At 46.8% G+C, this 18,339-nt stretch overlaps 1 protein-coding gene across 7 annotated transcripts in view; it reads right to left on the bottom strand.

Moving 5' to 3' along the window:
- The window catches only part of MBNL3 (muscleblind like splicing regulator 3), an 89,815-nt gene that overhangs the window by 19,761 nt on the left and 51,715 nt on the right, over positions 1-18,339 (bottom strand). For all 7 annotated transcript variants that reach the window (XR_005565974.1, XR_005565975.1, XM_039387828.1 and 4 more), the window contains one exon: positions 8,196-8,360. Coding sequence is in view for 5 of the 7 variants with exons in the window: in XM_039387828.1 (XP_039243762.1) it covers positions 8,196-8,360 (165 nt within the window). In the remaining 2 variants the exon portion in view is untranslated. The remainder of the gene's footprint in view (positions 1-8,195; positions 8,361-18,339) is intronic.

Below are 18,339 nucleotides of genomic sequence, written 5' to 3'. Positions count from 1 at the left end.
CTCTGCTGTGATAAACCTGGTGGTCCAGCATCCTGCACATCTGGGGTTGGCTTCAGACTGCCAAGAGCCCCCAGGCAAAAGCCATTTTGCAGGAGTATCCCACACACTCCACAAGAATGGCAGCAAGAAGACACCAAACTCATCAATGTCACAACATGCCAGACCTTATGGCTTTGGCAAAAGCAAGGTGAGTCTTAGGCTTGGAGGTACCATGGACAGAGTGTACCAGGTGAGATGGCTGAGGTGGACCAGTATAAGGTCCAGGACCCCACCTATTCTGCAAGGGCAATGAAGAGACAGAACAACAGGCCATAAAGATCTTGACTACTTCAGATCCCTGCACTGTGTTAGTCAGACCCTCGGACCACAGCAGAGCTTCAGCAAGAAGCTGGCTGGCCAGAGACCTCTTCCCTGGCCTGAACTGCTCCAGCAGTGCTGCTGGTCTGGGAAAGGAGTTGCTGTGCTGCCAGGCAGGCCAGATCACACAAGGCTCCTAAAGCAGATGCTCGAAGTCTGTGAGTAGCCCCTACAGCCAGGGAGTTTGTGAGACTTTAAAGCACAAGATCCAAGGTGCATTTGGGAACTAAACCAATTACGGCTGATGAAAAATTCCCCTTGCCCCCACTTGGAAGACTAGAGCCTGCATGGCAGCACTCCCGCTCCTCTAGCAGGGGCTCAAGCAGCTCCCAGTGGAAGCAGCCTGAGACTTGCACCTATTTTTATTTTCCCTCCTGTCACCTGTTCTACTGTGAACTCTGGGTTCCAGTTAAAGCTGCTCCATTTGTAGGTGTACATGATACCATCCTTGGGAGCTACAGCCTCTACTTGGCAATAAATACATGTGTGCTTACTCAATGGCCTGGGGCAATTTTTTGGCCACACACATCATTCCCTCCTTGCTTTTAATTTGGTACTTCTAGTCCTGTGGGCTTCTAAAGGAAACCAGACGTGGACAGTGTGTTCCTCAACAGCGTCTTCATCCTGATACTTTCATACTTTGCTTGTTGTGACGTGGAAGAAGCGAGTCCACAGTAACACCAGCTAAACTATGCTAACACAGCTTTAGCTAAACAATGCCCCTTTCTAAGTTCAGTGACAGCAAGCAGCTCCTAGGCTGGTGGCAAAGGGAATGACAGGGTGCTGCCAGAATACGTCCCACTTTCTTCTCCTCAGTGAGGAGACAGCCTCCTGCATCAGTGGTGCCAGATGCTTTAACATCTTTAGCAGAACTAAATAATTCTCTCTCTGGGAGGGATTTACAATTTTCCCTTCTTTTGAGCCCAAGTCAAGCACTGCTTCAGCTGTTGGAAGACTTTAGCCATTAAATCCATAGACCCTCCAATCCACAGCCCTTTATTAAATAATTTTCTTCTTTCTTTCAATTCTCTGTGGCTCCCAGACATTTTTCACCTTTTCCTGCTATAAAAGCTCTTTAGGATTTTCAACTGCTGTGACTCCCTGAACACTTTAGTGAGAAGGCAGCATCCATTAGACTGTTTTCTTTTGTGTGAGCACCAGTAATTACAGTGGTATCTGCTGAACTTCCGTCACTATTCACACTGTAAATGCTATTTTAAGGAGCTTCTCCAGCTTGGCCAGTCTGCACAGGGTTATGCTGGGGCCTGACACGTTGTCAGCACTTGTTTTATGTACCCATAGTAGCCCAAACCTAGCAGTATATGTGCCTTGCACAAATGTGTGGGCAAATCTACCCGTGCTTCTCAGCACCTAATACAGCAGGAGTATCCTGACTGCACAGGTGTGGCACAAACATTGCTCCAAAGTTTCAGGAGATCCTTTGCAGCAGCCTTCTCCTGCCTGGGCTCAAACACAACCAGCAGCCAGCCCAAGGACCTACCTGGTTTCTGAGACAAAGGGGAGATGTTCTTCCCACTGCTGAAGCAGAGGGTGACAGGGCATTTGTGCAGACTGGGAAGGCTGGGGGCTCGCAATGCCTCCCACTGAGTGAATTCACCAGAAACTGGTGAGAAGGGCTGAGAAACATTCATTAAGAGATAATACAGCAGCCTCTCCACCAAAGCCACAACAAACTGGGAAGCAGGTCCTGCTCCCCAAAACAGTCCCCATCTCCAAGGCCATTCCTCAAAAGCAGCCCCTCTCCTCACTGGGAGCAATCAGCAAGGGCCAATGGATCTGAACTGAACTCAAGCTGAAGCAAGCAGAGAGGTCCACGAGGAACATCAGGGAGTACAAGCTACTTGAGATCCTGGAGACCTGCAGAGGGGTATGTGAAGGAGCAGCATGTGTTTGTATTGCTGCCGCTGTTTGTTCACCCATTTCCGTGCCCTGACATCTGCTGCCGCATTCCCAAGGTTTCACAACCGCTCCTTCTGCCTGCACCATGTGCCCGCTTCACTGATTGGAAGTGACAGTTCTGCTCCACACCCTGCCCGCGGGCAGGGGACTCGCACTCGGCAGCCAAGCGGGTGTGCAGCCAGAGAACAAGCAGACCTCACTCAACACATTAAACCTAGAAGCACTGGGGTTGTAAGTCTGGAGAGTGCTAAGCACCCTGAAAACTGCTCCTTTGTGAGCTGGCACCAGGGAGCTCTGTATTTATTGTGGCTGATGAGGGGAAAAGATGGGCTGTGCTCATTGCCAGACCCGGCTGCCTGTCTTGGATTGGGAAATCCAGTCTGGCTCATGCATCAGTACCAGTAATAAGGATGCTGCCAGCCAATTCTCTCCTCTACGTCTGTGCAGGTCTCCCATGTCCTGAGGGAATTCGAGCAAATTTCTTCCTTGCAGCCAGAACCCAACTGTAATTTTTACTCCAAACAGCACTGCTCTCCTCAACGTGTCTTGTGTCCACCTCTTGTGACTGCTGTGCTGGTTTTGCCTGGGATACAGTTAATTTTCTCCATGGTAGCTGGTATGGGTCTGTTTTGGATTTGTGCTGGAATCAGTCTTGATAATTCTGGGGTGTTTTTGTTACTGCACTTACAAAGAATCAAAGGGTTTTCTGCCTCTCACCCCACCCACCAGAGAGTTGACTGCAACAAGGAGCTGGGAAGGGACAGAGCTGGGACAGCTGACCCCAACTGACCCATGATGTTCAGCTTACAGCATAATGTTCAGCTTATAAAGCTGGGGAAGAAGGAAGTAGGGACATTTGGAATAATGGCATTTGTCTTCCCAGGTCATCGTTATGCATGATGGAGCTCTGCTCTCCTGGGGAAGGCTGAACACCTGCCTGCCCTTGGGAAGTGGTGAATGAATTCCCTGGTTTGCTTTGCTTCTGTGTGCAGCTTTTGCTTTACCTATTAAACTGTCTTTATCTCAACCTATAAATTTTCTCATTTTTACCCTTCCCATTCTTTCCCACATCCCACCAGGGGCTAAAACACAACTGTACACAGCCAAGAGATCTGACAGAGTAATACTATAACTGTACACTAAAAAAACAAACTCTCAACTTAATTGCTGGTGTGCTCTAGGGCAAAACAGAAGGATTGAAAGTATCACCATTTACACCTGCTGCCCTGCTTAAACCTTTTGCAAATTCAGGAAATACAGGGACAGGCTTCCCTGCAAATTAACTTTTATTAACTGTAGGACACAGATGCTACCAGTAACTCCTGAGCAGGGGGAACAGGTTACAGTGCAGCAGCAGAGGGTTCAGGTTGGTAACAGCTCACAAGACTGGTTTACTGAGTATGAAAATACTTGTAAGAATATTAATAATAAAAAGAAAGATTAAATGGATGTTGTCAGAATACATCTCAGGGGGCTTTGACAGCTCTGAGCTCCGATCCCAAGCATGGAAGCCATTGAGTCGAAAGTGTGAGCAGAGAGAAGGCATCATCCCAGAGAGGGGTATTTGTCACCACCGGTGATGACAGAACCTGGAACAGCTGACTTTGTTAACAAACTAGAAGTTGCATTCAATTTGCCTAGCAGAAATTGTGCTAAAGCTAGACAAGAAACACAGAGTGGGTGTGAAGAGGAAGGCAGAGGAGCGGCTGGTGTTTTGTCAAACACAAGCCCCGTCTCAGCCAGGAAGTGTTGATTCTGAGCTACCTCAGACCCTAAAAAGGGAAAGCCTGAAAATGAGACCCACTGTAAATATGGAGGTGTTGATGGCCTGAAGGAGGGGAGACAGGTCACTGCTAAGCACCTATGCATGGAAAGCACACAAAAAACAATGGCAGCTTACAGTCTGGTGATAAAAATGATGATAAAGAAGCTTGTACTGACAAGACTGAAGACCCTGATATTGAAAACATAATTGATGCTGTAAGAAAAAGCAAAAACCTGTGTTCCCCTCCAATGTAACTGCATGGGGCTGGCTGCAAAAACACCCTCCCATGTGAAGGCTGAGCATGCTGGAATGAATCCGACCAGCCAAAGATCCAGCTACCTACCACCACAGATGCTCGTTTCCCCAATCAGACTGCAAAGACACACTCAGCTCAAAGGATCTCTCATTTGTGGGCTGCTCTAGTGTAAAAGACAGGTGTTAACGCCCCACAGCACTGTCTCTTGGCAGATACCAGCTCCTGGGTGGGCCAGGGTACACGTGTTTATTCATTCCTAGTGTGCCTTTGACTAGAGGCTGAGATACAGATCAGGTTTTTGCTGCATAGAACAAATGCCTGCGCAAAGCACCTGTTGAAATCAGCTCCAGCACTTGTTCCAAGCATCACTGGCCAAGCAGGTTGCTCACCCTCTGCTTTAACCCCTCCATCAGCACCAAGGAGTGGTAGCAGGATCCCACTGCCTCAGGAGGGGATCAAGAGCTGGATTAAAGTCTGAGTTGTCTTCAGAGGCATAGGTGACCCAGAGCCATGAGGATAGTCCTGGCTACAAAGACCTTGACAGGAAGAAAAGATGAAGAGCTTGAAAACAAAGAGAGAGGAAACAGCTTTCCCAGGCAGCAGCAGAGGCAGCTGCAGGGCAGGTGTGTCAACGCTGCTGTGCTCCACCAACAGCATGTTCAGGCACTAATGTGGCAGCACCTGGCAAACCACTGCCCTGCTCCACCATGTCAATTAGGACCCTGTGCTGAAGCACCTCTGTGGCCACCTCCAAAAGTCTGTATCACACTGCTGCAAAGGGATAAAGCAGAATGGAGTGGGGACTAGGCCCAGGGTGCAGCATTTTTTGAGTGATCTTGCACTGGTGAGATAGGGCACAAAGTAACCATATCTGAGACACCAGACACAACATTGGCCAAAATGGCTCTTCCTATCAATGCCAGAGCCCCGCTCTATCCACCTTCAACATGACTTTTAAACAGTCTAGCAGAAACAGAGGCAAAACCAACCTAGAGGGCTTCCAGCACATATCAACCAAAGCCAGCAGTCAAAGTGAATTTGGAATTTTAAAAGTCAAAACTTTTAGGAGAATCTTCCTACTTGGCACCCATATGATCTCTCCAAGGTCTCTCCCAGACAGATACACCATGCTGAGCAAATACTCTGCTCTGTGTTCTTGCCTGACTCATTTTAAAGTGCTGTATGAAGCAGTCTGTTCAAAAATGCATCACGGGCACCCAACACACACGTGATTCTCAGCTCTGCACGAACGGTGAGCAGCGACATCAGAGAGCAACCAGAAACTTCAGAGAAATTAGACCATGCCAGCAACCACTAATTCACACCTCATAGGTTCCTCTGAGCAGCGTGCAGCAAGCAGCCCACCTGGGATATGGCTCTCCTCTGAGAGCACCTTCATCAAACAGCCACCACCAGGGGCCTGGCTCTTGGCTCAGCAGAAAGATCGGCTCTTCGGGACAGCAGCAGCGGTGCAAGATCTGGCAGTGAATGTTTAGATGCAAGATCATAGACACACACATTGAAGACCACTTCAGGAAGACTGGTGAAAAGCTGCTCTGTCAAGTGCTGGTTTGTTTTGTTTTGGGTTTGATGGGGGTTTTTGTGTATTTGGTCTTTTTTTTTTTTTTTAACGTGGTAGCTTTTCTGTTGAAAACGCACTTTAAAACGTCTAAGCATTCAGCTATTGTTTGGAGCTATTAAGCACGCTGTTCCAAATCCCATCTCTGGCAAGCATCCCAATTAAGCAGGCATCTCGTTGATCAGCTTTCTGATCACATGGGATTTGTTCTGCTGCTGCATCTGATACAATACTTTCTGCTTTGAAGAATTTCATGTGCAGCCAGAAGGAGACCCCACCCTTCTCATTTAGAGAGAAAAAAAATTCTCAAAGCCAGCTTCCACTGACAGCATCTTTAGGAAATCAAAGGCAGTCGAAAGAGCAATCTCTTGTTTGTCCTGAAATTGGTGTGGAGCAAGTTGGGCAGCAGGAATGAGACCACGAGCTCGTTTACTCTGAGCAAAGTGTGGGAAAGCAGGAAGGGAGCAGTCATTGCAGAGCAAATTTCTATTTTTCTTCTTTGCCCATGTCTCCCTCATGGCACAATTTAGAAACCAGGGACTTTTCTCATCAGATAAGGTTACCTCTGAAATGAGAGCACTAACCAGACAAACCGACACATTCAGTCTCAGAGGTAATTTAAAAGGCAGGAGTGAAATTCAGGAGTGTACTGGACCTGCTAGATTGCAAAGTGGGAAGGTGGGAACTTTGCAAAGAGGAAATCCCAAAGATGTTTGAAACAGCCAGCCAAAGACTGTCCACTATGAATTCCCTACAGAGGAAAACCCCAAACAGGAAAGGTTTGCTTTTGGTACAGGACTTGGAAACCAGTGCTACTATTTTGTGGGAATTCAGGATTTCCTTCTGATGTGCACATACTTTTAAACACCACAAAAAAAGAGGTGCAAAGACTACAGCAGATTAGAGCCTAAGGCACAGCACAACTAAAGACTTTTTCTGTGGCCTGTTTTCTCTTCTGCCTCACTTTTCCATGTTCAAAATGGAAAGAACAAACAGCATTTTCCTAGCTTACATGGCAGGGCCAAGATAAAGCCGCTAACAGACACACGGGATGGTCAGGGTGACGGTGAAGGTGGAAAAGCCCCCAAAAGACAGGAGGAATATGCCACACTGAGGAAATGCCCTGGTCTGGTCCCACCATCATGAAGGGGCACTGGCCAGCCGTCCCTGCTGAAACACACCTCCATCACAAGCACTTAAACATCACAACAGCCTCCAACAAGGAAGAACCCTTCACCAGTCTCTGGTGAGAATAAAGCAGAGACACCTGAGCTTTTCAAAGCTGGGGTGACATACTCAGAGTTCCACTCGGGCAGAGAAGCCAGGCACTGTAGGTGGGACACCAGGCTGGTTCACAGTGCACACCTTCAGGCTAGAAGAGCTTGTCGGAGGGATCCAGCCAGTCCTCTCATGTGGCATAGCACCCAACAGTGGCACATCCAGTGCACATTGCCCCAGGAAAGATATTCAGCCCCAACTTTAACCTGAGAACTCCTAATTAATTCTCAGTGCAGTTTATTCATGTCAGCACCGAAGAGCTGCTTCAAGACCTCTGACATTTCTTAAAATATACATTGTGACAGCCTAAAACTCAGCTGACAAATGTCACCTCCTCCCAGATACACCAACCAGCAATCCTCTCCCTGCTGTGACAGGGTTCTCCAGCCTGAAAACCTGTTTTAACTGACAGGCAAAACCAGGGACAGGCAGTGAAGGCTTCTCTGAACTACCTGCTCTACAAACACCTGTCTCCCACAGGCTTCCCTTCCTACCTAAAGACAAGCAAACCTTTCCTGCTCTTAGTATAAAACAGCATTACTGTGAAAAGCAAGTGACAGGGCTGTGACATTAGCTAGGCTGTGACAAACTCTCTGCTGGGACAACTGCAGTGAATTCTCACTCCCAGAAATAAAACGTATTAAGGTCTGGGTAGGATTCATCTTCCCCAGTTTTAGTCCACCAGTACAACACATCTAGCCCAAGCGAGTCAGCCCCATTCTCCCAGCGTAAAACAACTGTCCAAAATAGGATCCACTGGAATTGAGCCACTAAGAACTTCTGGGATGTATACAAATTAACTGGTCAAATATGCACCTGGTGGTAAGATCCTCCCACTTGATCACCTGATCACAGTTATCAGAGAGAGACAGCTTGCAAGGAGATGCAGAGGTAGCATCAGACACCCCTCTGGAGGATTCTGCCCAACCCTGTGCGGCACAGACAACTGCCTGAGCTCAAGCACGGGGCTGGGGCCTCCTGAGCAAACAGAGAGAACTGTGGAGCAGCGTGAACCCGATGGATCCACTGCTGGAACTTACAATTGGCTGTAGCTGCGCGCCCGGGAGCATGAACTGCATCTGCTGAGCAAACATGGCTGCGGCCGTCTTCTGCTGGATCAGGTTGTTGCGTCCATTTATTTCAAGTTGTGTTTTTAAGTGTGGGGGAGGGTGGAGATATTTGCAGTTCTCTCGGGTACACCGGCCCTAGAAAACATAATGAAACAGCATTTCAGTGAATGTAACACTCAGGGCAGCTGGAGAAATTTAATTAAGGATTGTTTGGGTTACTGGAACAACACAATCATCGAGGCAGAGGCAGTTTGGTAGCTACTGTGCCTCTTTTGTGATTCTTCTATAACGGGTGAAGAGAAGAGCAACATGACTTCTCCTGCAGTAACACTAAGCGAATACTATCAAGCTAAACCCAAAAGTCAGGCTTCCTGATGTTAAAATGATTGTTGTAAGAAAAAATTCGAAACAACTCAATGCAAACACCAATATTTTCAGAAGCTAGTGGCAACAGTTCCAGAAACAACAACAAAAATTCCCTGTTTCCTTGCGTGGGTTGTTTTTCCCCTCCCTCCCAACACCAGACAACTTAATTGGCCCTGACAACCAGACAGCAAGAAAAAAAAAACTGTCTCCACCACTTCCCCAGCTGCGCTGGGTAAAACATTAAGAGGATAGCTCTGTAAAGCAACACCTCTGATCCACAACATGCAGGTACCCCAAGATGCTGAGAATTGGCAGTCACAGGAGGAAGAACTGAAACAATTTTCCCCCTTCATGCTTTCATTTGTCAAAAGCCACGGTATGTTGCATCACTGACTCCTTACCCCTGCAATAAACATAAGCACTGGAGGTGCCAGTGGCTCCTAAAAAGCAAGACACCACTAACGTGATCGCTGCAAATCAATGGAGATCGTCACTTAAAAACATCTATAAACTCTGCTTTAACAGAGTTTGCAAGTAGACACAAGAAGATAAATATCAATAGCTTGCTGCGTAAGAAAGCTAGTAACACATTTTGCCATTAAAATTAAATAATTCCTGAAAAGTAAGGGTTTGCCCCCCCCCCTTTGTGTATTCCCTCCTCAAGAAACAGAGGCATACAGAACACATGATACACTTAATGTAACTTTATCATTAAGTTATTTATAAATCTTTTACCCAAAACTGGTGAATTTTTTTGAGGAACAAATTCTTTGGAGCTATTCAGAACATATTAAAATAACACCAGATCTGGAGGCCACAAAGCTGTTCCATGACAGATAACTAATGGTTCCTGCAGCCAGCAAAGGCACAGGACCATCCATTACCCAGCCTGTCCCAGGTACTCTCCTCAAGCGCTGGACACGGAGTTCTCAGTAATTAAGTTTGCTTTCCAAAATGGCACATCAGGTGAGCCCATGTACCTCCTCCTGTTAGCAGGAGCAGAGCTGTACAGGAACAGGCAGCAGAGCTGTAACCCCATAACCAGGTCCACGGGGGTACAACTTTTACACACCACTGCACCCAGAGCTCAGGCAGGTGGGAACCTCCTCAGAGGGGCCCCTCCTGCATCCAGGATGCTCCTCTGGGGATTCTTAAGACTTGTACAAATGTACAGGTGGAATCACTGGACAGTCCAAGTACCACTGCACAAAGCCAACACCATGACCAACTGCAGGGGCTGGTTTTGAACCCCCAGCCAGGCTCTTGGCATGCTGGGGAAGGAGCAGGTCACTGTAGAGGAGCCTGAGACTTGCAAGCTCTCCTCTGTGTGCTTTCCTCTGCCCCCTTTCCTGGTGGGGATAAGAGCTTCCATTGGGAGAGGGCTGCAGAGCTTGACTGCAGCATGAAAGGGGCTGTTTGACATGTATCATGGGAACAGGCTCCTCTCTTATCTGCTCCAAGGAGATCATAGTTAAACAAAAAGCAAATAATTAAATGCAAGAAGTGGTGGGCTAAACCCACTGGGACAGGGAAAAAAACCACTTCCAAACTTTAGCAGCCTGCCTTTACAGAATGAAACTCTCTGCCCCGCTCCTAAAAGAGCCCAGTGGCTCCCAAAAACCCACCTCAAAAAGAAAGGGGCTTTCTAATGCTATTGTTTTGGCTTCTCCGCAATCCAACAGCCCCAGCAGTGAGTTAACTGCTCACAGGCCCTGTGGATGTGAATCTTCATCAAAAGATACTTTCTCACATCTGTGTGAAGTGAGGGTAAATGGCACCACACAGCTGGGTGGTGCTCAGGTGACCCTGCACCCAGGGAAATAACCACATCAGTTTGGGAGGAGGAGGCATCAGCATTAGGCAGGTCGGGTTCATGCTCCTCATGGCATCTTTCCAGCTGCATGGGACCAGGTCTCTCCACAGCCCTTTCCATCACCTGAGACCCAACAAGAGCCCAGGGTTCAGCCACAGAGCATATCTGCAGCATCCCACCTGCACAGCTTCTGCGGGGCCGCTGCTGACCAGGAGCAGACCCCACAGAGCCGTGGGCTGTCGAAGGCCAGGCAGCTGCTCTATTCTAAGCTCCAGCCTCCAAGGGCTTACACATCAGCCTTAGAAATTCTTCCTGGCTGTAACTTGGCACAAGTGCTTTGGGTTGGGAAAACACTAATTTCTACCAAATTTGGAAGAAATCTGTGTAGATTCTACACTGCAGGAATGGAGAAGATGAAAAAAGAACTACCATTTTTTGTAAACAATGCTTACACAGTCGTCTTCAACTTGAAAAGGACTGCTATTTCAAGAAAATTGTGAATATCATTGATATCAGCAACCCCAGCTTACTGTGAAGCTTTGTTCTACTTTTTTCCCTCAAAGCAGTTTGTTTAATTCCAAGAGGGTGTTCTACAAACAGAACATTTTTACTACCAACAAAAAACCACAATACAGTACGAGGCCTTGGTCCTCCAGACAGAGCCTGTGAGTCAAAACCAATGCCCACACAGAGCTAACGGTTTCAAGGACACGTATTTGTAAGAGACAGAGCTGTGCAGATGCTGCTGCAGAGCGAAGGCTGTGAAGTGCAGCACGGCTGTCAGTCAGGCCTTTGAGGCTCGAGAAAGACTAAATGAATCACTGCTGCACTCAGATTCAAACCCACACCTTCGGCCCAGCTCCTCCTAGTCATCATTTTGATCCTGAGCATCACCAACCACTGTGTTTCAGCAGGGTGGGTTGGAAGCCACAGCTGAGTCGAGTTGCCCTCTCCAACACCACAGTAGGTTCTTAATCTCTCAGACAATGAATTTTTGGAACTGATTATGTGACTGCAAAATGTTCCCAGTTTAGACATCCATGTATGAAACAGCTTTCAGTATGTGTCACTCTATAGTCATGGGCACCACTAGTACTCCCTGAACTCCAACACTGGTAGGGGTGAGCCCTTCTTCTACACTTCCATCACAATGCCCACCATTCTTGGTACTTCCCAGCAACGCACACACTCTTCTAGACCAATTTCAGCTCTATGAAAGCCGCCAGAAGGACAAAAGAACTGCCATTTTTCACTCCTCAGTACCAGCTGCAACACAGCAGGGAAAGCAACAGGGAACTGGTAGCAAATCTGCTGCGTGGATAGTGGGCTGGGGACAAATAAGGACAACTCCATTTTATACCTCTGTGGCCTAGGAATACAACAGGAGTGAGGCCCCCAAGTTTCAGATGAGCATATTTATGTACAAGCTAGAGTTTTTCTGCAGGGACTAGCTATGGCTCCAGCACATCAAATGCTTATCACATGGCACAGGACAGACTCTGCATGGAGACCAGCTGAGGCACTGTCCAAGCTGAATGTTGCACCAAAAAGCACCATCTTAGCACATGGCTGCATGTGTCAGGAGGGGACGCAGTGCTCAGATCTGTGTTGGTGAGCAGCATGCTGAGCCTACTGGGACCGGTGCAGCCATCCTCCTGTAACTGGGAGTTTGCTGCTGTTAATTTAGCACGAGTATTGACTGCAGAGAAGGCGCACTCCCACCCCGTCCCGGGTGGCACATGAGCCTGCAGCCAGGGAATCACTACCCAGTAACAGACTCTGCTGCTGGCCTTGGTAACACGCTAAATATAGCTGTATTTTCTGGCTCCTTGCAAAATGGAAGGAGTCTGAAGGACCATATTCATCAGCTTCTTTGCCAAATACAGCCAGGAGGGAAAAGCATATGGACTGCACTTCCCAAGGCTTGAAAAATGGATATTAAATATAAATCATTAAAGGATTTTATAAGAGTATCTTCTCCCCATTTCTTCCCACACACTCCCCCACCCTTACAGTAGGCTGCTGGCATGTGATTGACTCTGTGTTGCCAACTTAAGTCATGCTGTGATGGCGTATACTGTAAGTGGCTGGCATCTGACACCAGCTAACATGACAGCAGCATGTGCTGCAACAAAGCCAGATGTTTTGAGTGCAGCACTAATGGCAGCACACTGAAATCCGGTAAGAAAACCTGCATTACACCTGGCTATCTGCTGGGCTGAACCTTGTCATCTGCATCCTAGCTCAGAGGGATGCAAATAAGAGCATGCTGGGTACTGCACCAGGCTGGATGAACCTACTCTAAGCAGGCTGCACAAATTGTCTCCTCACTGGTTGCTGAAGTTGAACTGTGCTGCAGAAGCAAGGCTTCCACCATGAACCCAACACTTGCACCAGTAATGCAGTTTGCTATGGTCTCTTTAATCCCAGACCCAGTGAGGGGCTCCAGACACGTTTCTGGTTTTAATGACTGCACTGTATGTCCTGTCAATCACCAACAGTTCTCATGTGAAAATCTTCAAGCTAACATGGCTTTTCACACACTAGAGGCTGCAGTAGGCTTGTGCCCTGACTGTGCTGCCTTTTCCACAGACACTGATGACATGTACAATGACTGACAGCAAAAAGAATGAAAAGAGACCAGGCAGGAAAGGATTTCTATGTTTTGCACAAAAGCAGGCACCAAAACACAGCTTGTCTACATAACTATTCTCTGCATGAAGCAGCAGATTTCCACCTCCCCAAAAGGAACTCAGTGGGGAAGCACATTCAGAGATGTGCTGGCCCTGCTTACTCAGTGCCTGTCGCTCCAATGCTGAGGCATGAAACACTCTCTGCTTTCCATCCCACTCACCACATGCACACAGAGGCCTTCTCCTAGCTATGGATCCTTGCTCCTGCCACAGCCTTGCATGGCTTTTACATATGAAATACAACTTCCACCATCATGGTGTCTGCCCCACATCTGGAAGGCAGGTGGAGGACAGGCTGCAGAACTGCCCATAAAGCAAGAATTGTCCTGCAACAGTAGGAGGTAGAAAGGGCAGAGCTCAGGGCTGCATAGCTGTATCCCTGAGCAACTGGAATGCTGGCTGGATTGAGTGGTTCATCCTGCCATCTCCAGTGCACCGCGTGGCTCATCCAGCCACCTCCAATGCTGCAGCAACTCCTCTTTCCACACAGGTAGAGAGCTGCGTTGCAGGAAGGGAGACAGCTCTCCATCTCACTGCTGGATCAAACGCCTTCTGCTCTGCAAACAACATCAAATAGCATGGAAATAGCATGTTTTCAACTGGAAAACAAAGGAGGCTGGAGTCAACAAGTCAGCCTGATCATTAGTGAGCGTTACATCTCAAATAGGTGTTCATGCAGCCCAGCTGCCACTCACTGCAGTTCAAAGCCCAGCCCTGAACATGCCTTATCTGCCAGCTCTTTCTACAGGCTAATCAAATCTCAAAAGCTCAAATCTCAAAAATCTGCCAACAGAGTCAGTGAGAACTGCAGCCTTGCAACCTGCCTTGAACATTGATTGACCCTGGCACAACACACCAGGTAACTTCTGCTTAACAGCAAAGCTTTTCTCCTTGCAGTGTAGGAGCAGCTCACTTTTACAGAAAGGTTTTAAAGTGTAATTACGTACAAAGCACTCCTTGAATGTGTTCTCATGGAAGGCTGTTAGCCCACCTATAAGCATCTAAGAAGCAGGTCTATAAGGATGTAGTGAAGTGATACATCACCCCATGGCCCACACAGATCACCTATTTTATTTGTACGTGGTACTTGTGAATTTCCCACACACAGGACAGAGCACTGCTGTGCAAGTACACAGATTTTTTCACGTCCTGCAACTGACACTGCTGGTTTTACATCCCTGCGCATTTTCTTTCCTTCTAACAATGCAACATTTTTTGATTCACTCTCAACAAGCCTTTTCCAGAACTAACCCCGACCCAGCTATGCTGCATCCTGTATCAGGCAGCTGATTCACTCAAATGCCATATTTGGTACTGCTTTTATTGAACTCGCTCTCCTTTTTATGGACTACTTTTTCAACCTGTCAAGACTATCTGCAACTCCACATCTGGTTCTCTAAAGTGTCTGTAGTTTCTCCCAGCTCAGAGCACCCTACCAATTTAACAAGCACACTCTCTCTGTTCCATCATTCAAAACAGAACAAAACAAAACTCAACAGTTCTGCTAAGCACATCCTTCCAGACTGCCACTGAACTCAGTTTTCCAAGCTGTTGTGGGTAGTCACATAAAAGTTTATCCTATGCTTGGTTCCCTGTCTTGTTTGGAAGCTGATTTGTGCCACATCAAAGACTCCCAAATCTGAAAGAACCCATCTCAAAGGCTTTTCAGTTCTACTGCTTTTTCTGCACCTCCCAGGACAACTCTTAGGATTCTCCATGCTCTGTACCCCTCCTGTGCCAGCACCCCCGCTTGCCATTGAGCTCACAATTGTACACAACACTGGGTACAAAGAAACTGGTGAAGTTAGTCGTAACACCAACAAAAAATATACAGCACAGCTGGTTGCTGACAATTTTCAAATGCAGGTGTAACACCCATTTACAGAGAGCCCAGAGAGTGCTGTTACGGTGAGGATCCCGCTGTGAACATATCATAGCCGAAAAGAAAAAGCAAAATGTATCTTCTAGTCAGCATTACCAGATGGCAATCAGCCTCGAAGGGAAGGGAAGCAATGTAGACTTCCTACCATAAAGAAGCTTCCATTTCAATGTATGTAGATAAAAACACTGGAGTTAAGGTTAATCTGGTACTTCCAGGTATGGATGACACAGACCCTGTGAAACATGTTCTAGCCACGAAAGAGTACAGTTCATGAATACAGAATTTGCTGGAAATAGAATTCAAACGGCCCATAAAAAAGCAGAAGCAACAGTTCTGCAATGTCTCTAGGACAAGTCTGCCTAATTTTGAAACTCCCACCTCTGGGTCCAAAGAGCCACCTCCCTGAGCCTGTGCAGACAGATGAGAAGGAAACTGCTAAGAACACCCCAGGCGTTATTTTGGCCCAACTGAGCTCCCCTGCAGTTGCTCAAGAATTCCTTTTCAGATTTTATGCTGTTCTGAACGATGCTCTGAGCTGTAGCAGCAGCATGTCAGCTCTGACCCAGGGCTGCTCAGGTGAACAGGGACATGTCTTTTGTCAGGGTACAGAGGACAAGAGTCAGACCTGCCTTTCCACACAGCTTCAGTGGAAAAACCAGAATAGCTATCACAAGCTCCCAGGGCTACCAGCGTTCCCAGCACTCTCAAGGCAGCCCCAGCTTGTCACTGAAACAGCAACTGAATTTCATGGCTTCAATAAATGTTAGGTCAAGCCCTTTCTGAGCAAGCCTAGACTTGATTTCAACTGAAATGAGTGAACCTTGATGTTTTGCATGATTCCAAACGAAAGCAGGTGACATTTGGCAGCAACGACAAGAGTTTTAGGTTTTTTGAACTGAGAGCTCAAAGTGAAGCTCAGTGGCACGTGCAAATGCAAGACAGCACACCAAGCAGACACGCTGTGTTCACCCCACTGAAGGGAGGCTGGTGCATTTTGCACAGTCCCAGTCTGCCCAGTTTTCCTCCCCCTGAAGCTGTGGAGCAGAGCCCTGGGAAGACAGCCAGTAACTGTAGGTGTTTGAGGCTTAAAAAATAAAGTTATATTCCTCTGCAACTTTAAAAAAATCATATCAGATAAACACAACCACTTCAGTCCAGGTAGGGCCTAGCTCCATGTCCAGTGAGCAGGGAAAATACAGAAGGAATGGGAAGCAGAGAGAACAATGCCTGGCTGTAGGACATTGGTGCGGCTCTTCAGCCTCCCTGTCTCACCTGTTTGACCGCTCTGCTGGGATATTTGTGCTTTGCAGGGAGATGGAAGGAAGGACAGGAGGTAGAAAAACGTCAGCATCATTTCTGCAAATGTATTCAAGTCCAGAAGAAAAGCTGCCAACAGCCAGCTGAGGAGATCGCTGAACAAACACTGCTGAAGACCTGTAACACCTCCGTCTCTTTGTCATTCCGGCCTTTGTCTGTGAAAGCCAACCCCTACCACAGACACAAACCAGGCTGAAGGGGCAGTTTAGCAGCTGAACAATTTCTCCAGTGTACTGAAAAAGTACAGAGCACATCACAGTGCTTCTGTCGCACCAGGGTAAGAGACAGTCATCAGATGCAAACGCTGGGAACAAACAGATGCACAGCATGGCCAAACCCTACTGCACATGCCAGACCTTTCAAATAGTGCGTAGAAAACTGCAAAGCACTTGGACAGGGGGGTTTGCAAGATCAGATGTGCTCTGCTGGGATTCAAAAATGCTTATCTAGGACTCGCTTACAAAGTCTGCAGCCTCAAAATGCTTGTCAAGCTTGTTTTTGTTACACAGCTCAAACCAGAGCAGGAGAGAAAAACAAAGAGACAGCAGCGTTTCTATGTCCTCATCTCCCTTTTTGGTAGCACCTTAACCAGTGACAGCCACTCACAGCCACTGCCAATAACTTCAAACCACTGAACTCGGCAGGCAAATCCAGCTCCATACAGAAACAATGGCTCCTTAGCACAGAGATCAAGTATTAAAACAAGTACCATCACCCCAGCATTTTTAAATACATTTTAATTAGAAACGGGGAGGGGGGACATGCAACTACTGCATTCCAGTAGATTCTAAGCAGCCACAGGCACTTGCCTAAATTCCCAAATCTTTATTCACCTGGCAATTAGGGAAGCCGAGAGCTGCTGTGAGTGAAGTTTTACTTTTGCACATTGCTGAATACAGCAATGTTCCACTGAGTTTCCCCAGGACAGCACAAAGAGGTCGTGGCTGTCCTCCTGCTTTCATGCAGGATTTTCATTCCAAGCTGTTTATTATACTTGAAGGTTTTTACAAACTCGGAGCAGTTATTTTGTTGGGGAAAAGCCCTGTAGCTCCTTCATTATATTTTTACATCTTGACAACTCTTTCCAGCTCTGTTCTCCTGCCAAGCTTTCTTCATTGAGGCCAATGGCATGCTCTGTTATGCTCAATGAAAAAAAAAAAAAAAGTGTATTGATTTTAATGTTTTTGGTTTGTGGAACATTTTTGTTTGCTCCAAGCAATGGATGGTGTTTACCAAGTCCAAGGAATATATATTAAAAGAGTATGGCACTGTCAAAGTATATTTTTTGGTCTGTAGAGCCACAGAGCAGAAAAACATGTTTATCTGAGAGATTACTACTTCCAATAACAGCAATCTCATGCCACAAAAGAGAGGAATAAAGACTTCATCAAGCTCTTTTCTTTTGTATCCACCAATACATTTTGATTAGGCTACGTTTTGTGAACCATATCAGTCTGTTACCACCACGAACTTGAAATGAGGTTAAAACAGAAGTATCATCAATTCAGAGTTCTGAACTGAGCATTTTCCAAGTATTATTCCACTACCCTCCCAGGTTCAAGAATGTTCAAGACACCATAAAATAGGCTTCTTTAATACAGTATCAAATATAGGCTCTCTGCAAGCAAAATAAGACTTTACAGACCTGCTCAAGCAACTGATCGATAACAATAACAAAAAGCATTTACTGTCCAGTAAAAAGAGCACATCGAGGAGCATGTTTAGCCCTGGGACCACTGCATGTGCTGAGAGTAGGACTTGAGCAGGTGACATCCTGCAATGTTAATATTCTTGTGAGTTTCAATGTGGGACTATTTGTAAGTACAAAAATCAATTCTACCTGGAAGATAGAAACACTGGCATGTCATTGATTTCTCTTCTGTACTAAATTACAAAAAAAGTCCATGCCAGTCTCTGGAACAATATTGCACAAGTACTGTATTAAAAAAACCCCACAAAACCCCACAGAAAACCAAACAAAATTAAACTTCTCATATGTCTTTCACCTTCCGTCTCCCTCAATTCTGCTCCTCCAGATTGCTA

The sequence above is a fragment of the Pipra filicauda genome, unplaced genomic scaffold (assembly GCF_003945595.2).
Source record: "Pipra filicauda isolate LSUMZ 115617 unplaced genomic scaffold, ASM394559v2 scaffold58_size5111680_pilon, whole genome shotgun sequence".
Lineage (NCBI taxonomy): Eukaryota > Metazoa > Chordata > Aves > Passeriformes > Pipridae > Pipra > Pipra filicauda.
Note: the sequence above shows the minus strand (reverse complement) of the source record. Positions and strands in the feature narration are given on the sequence as shown.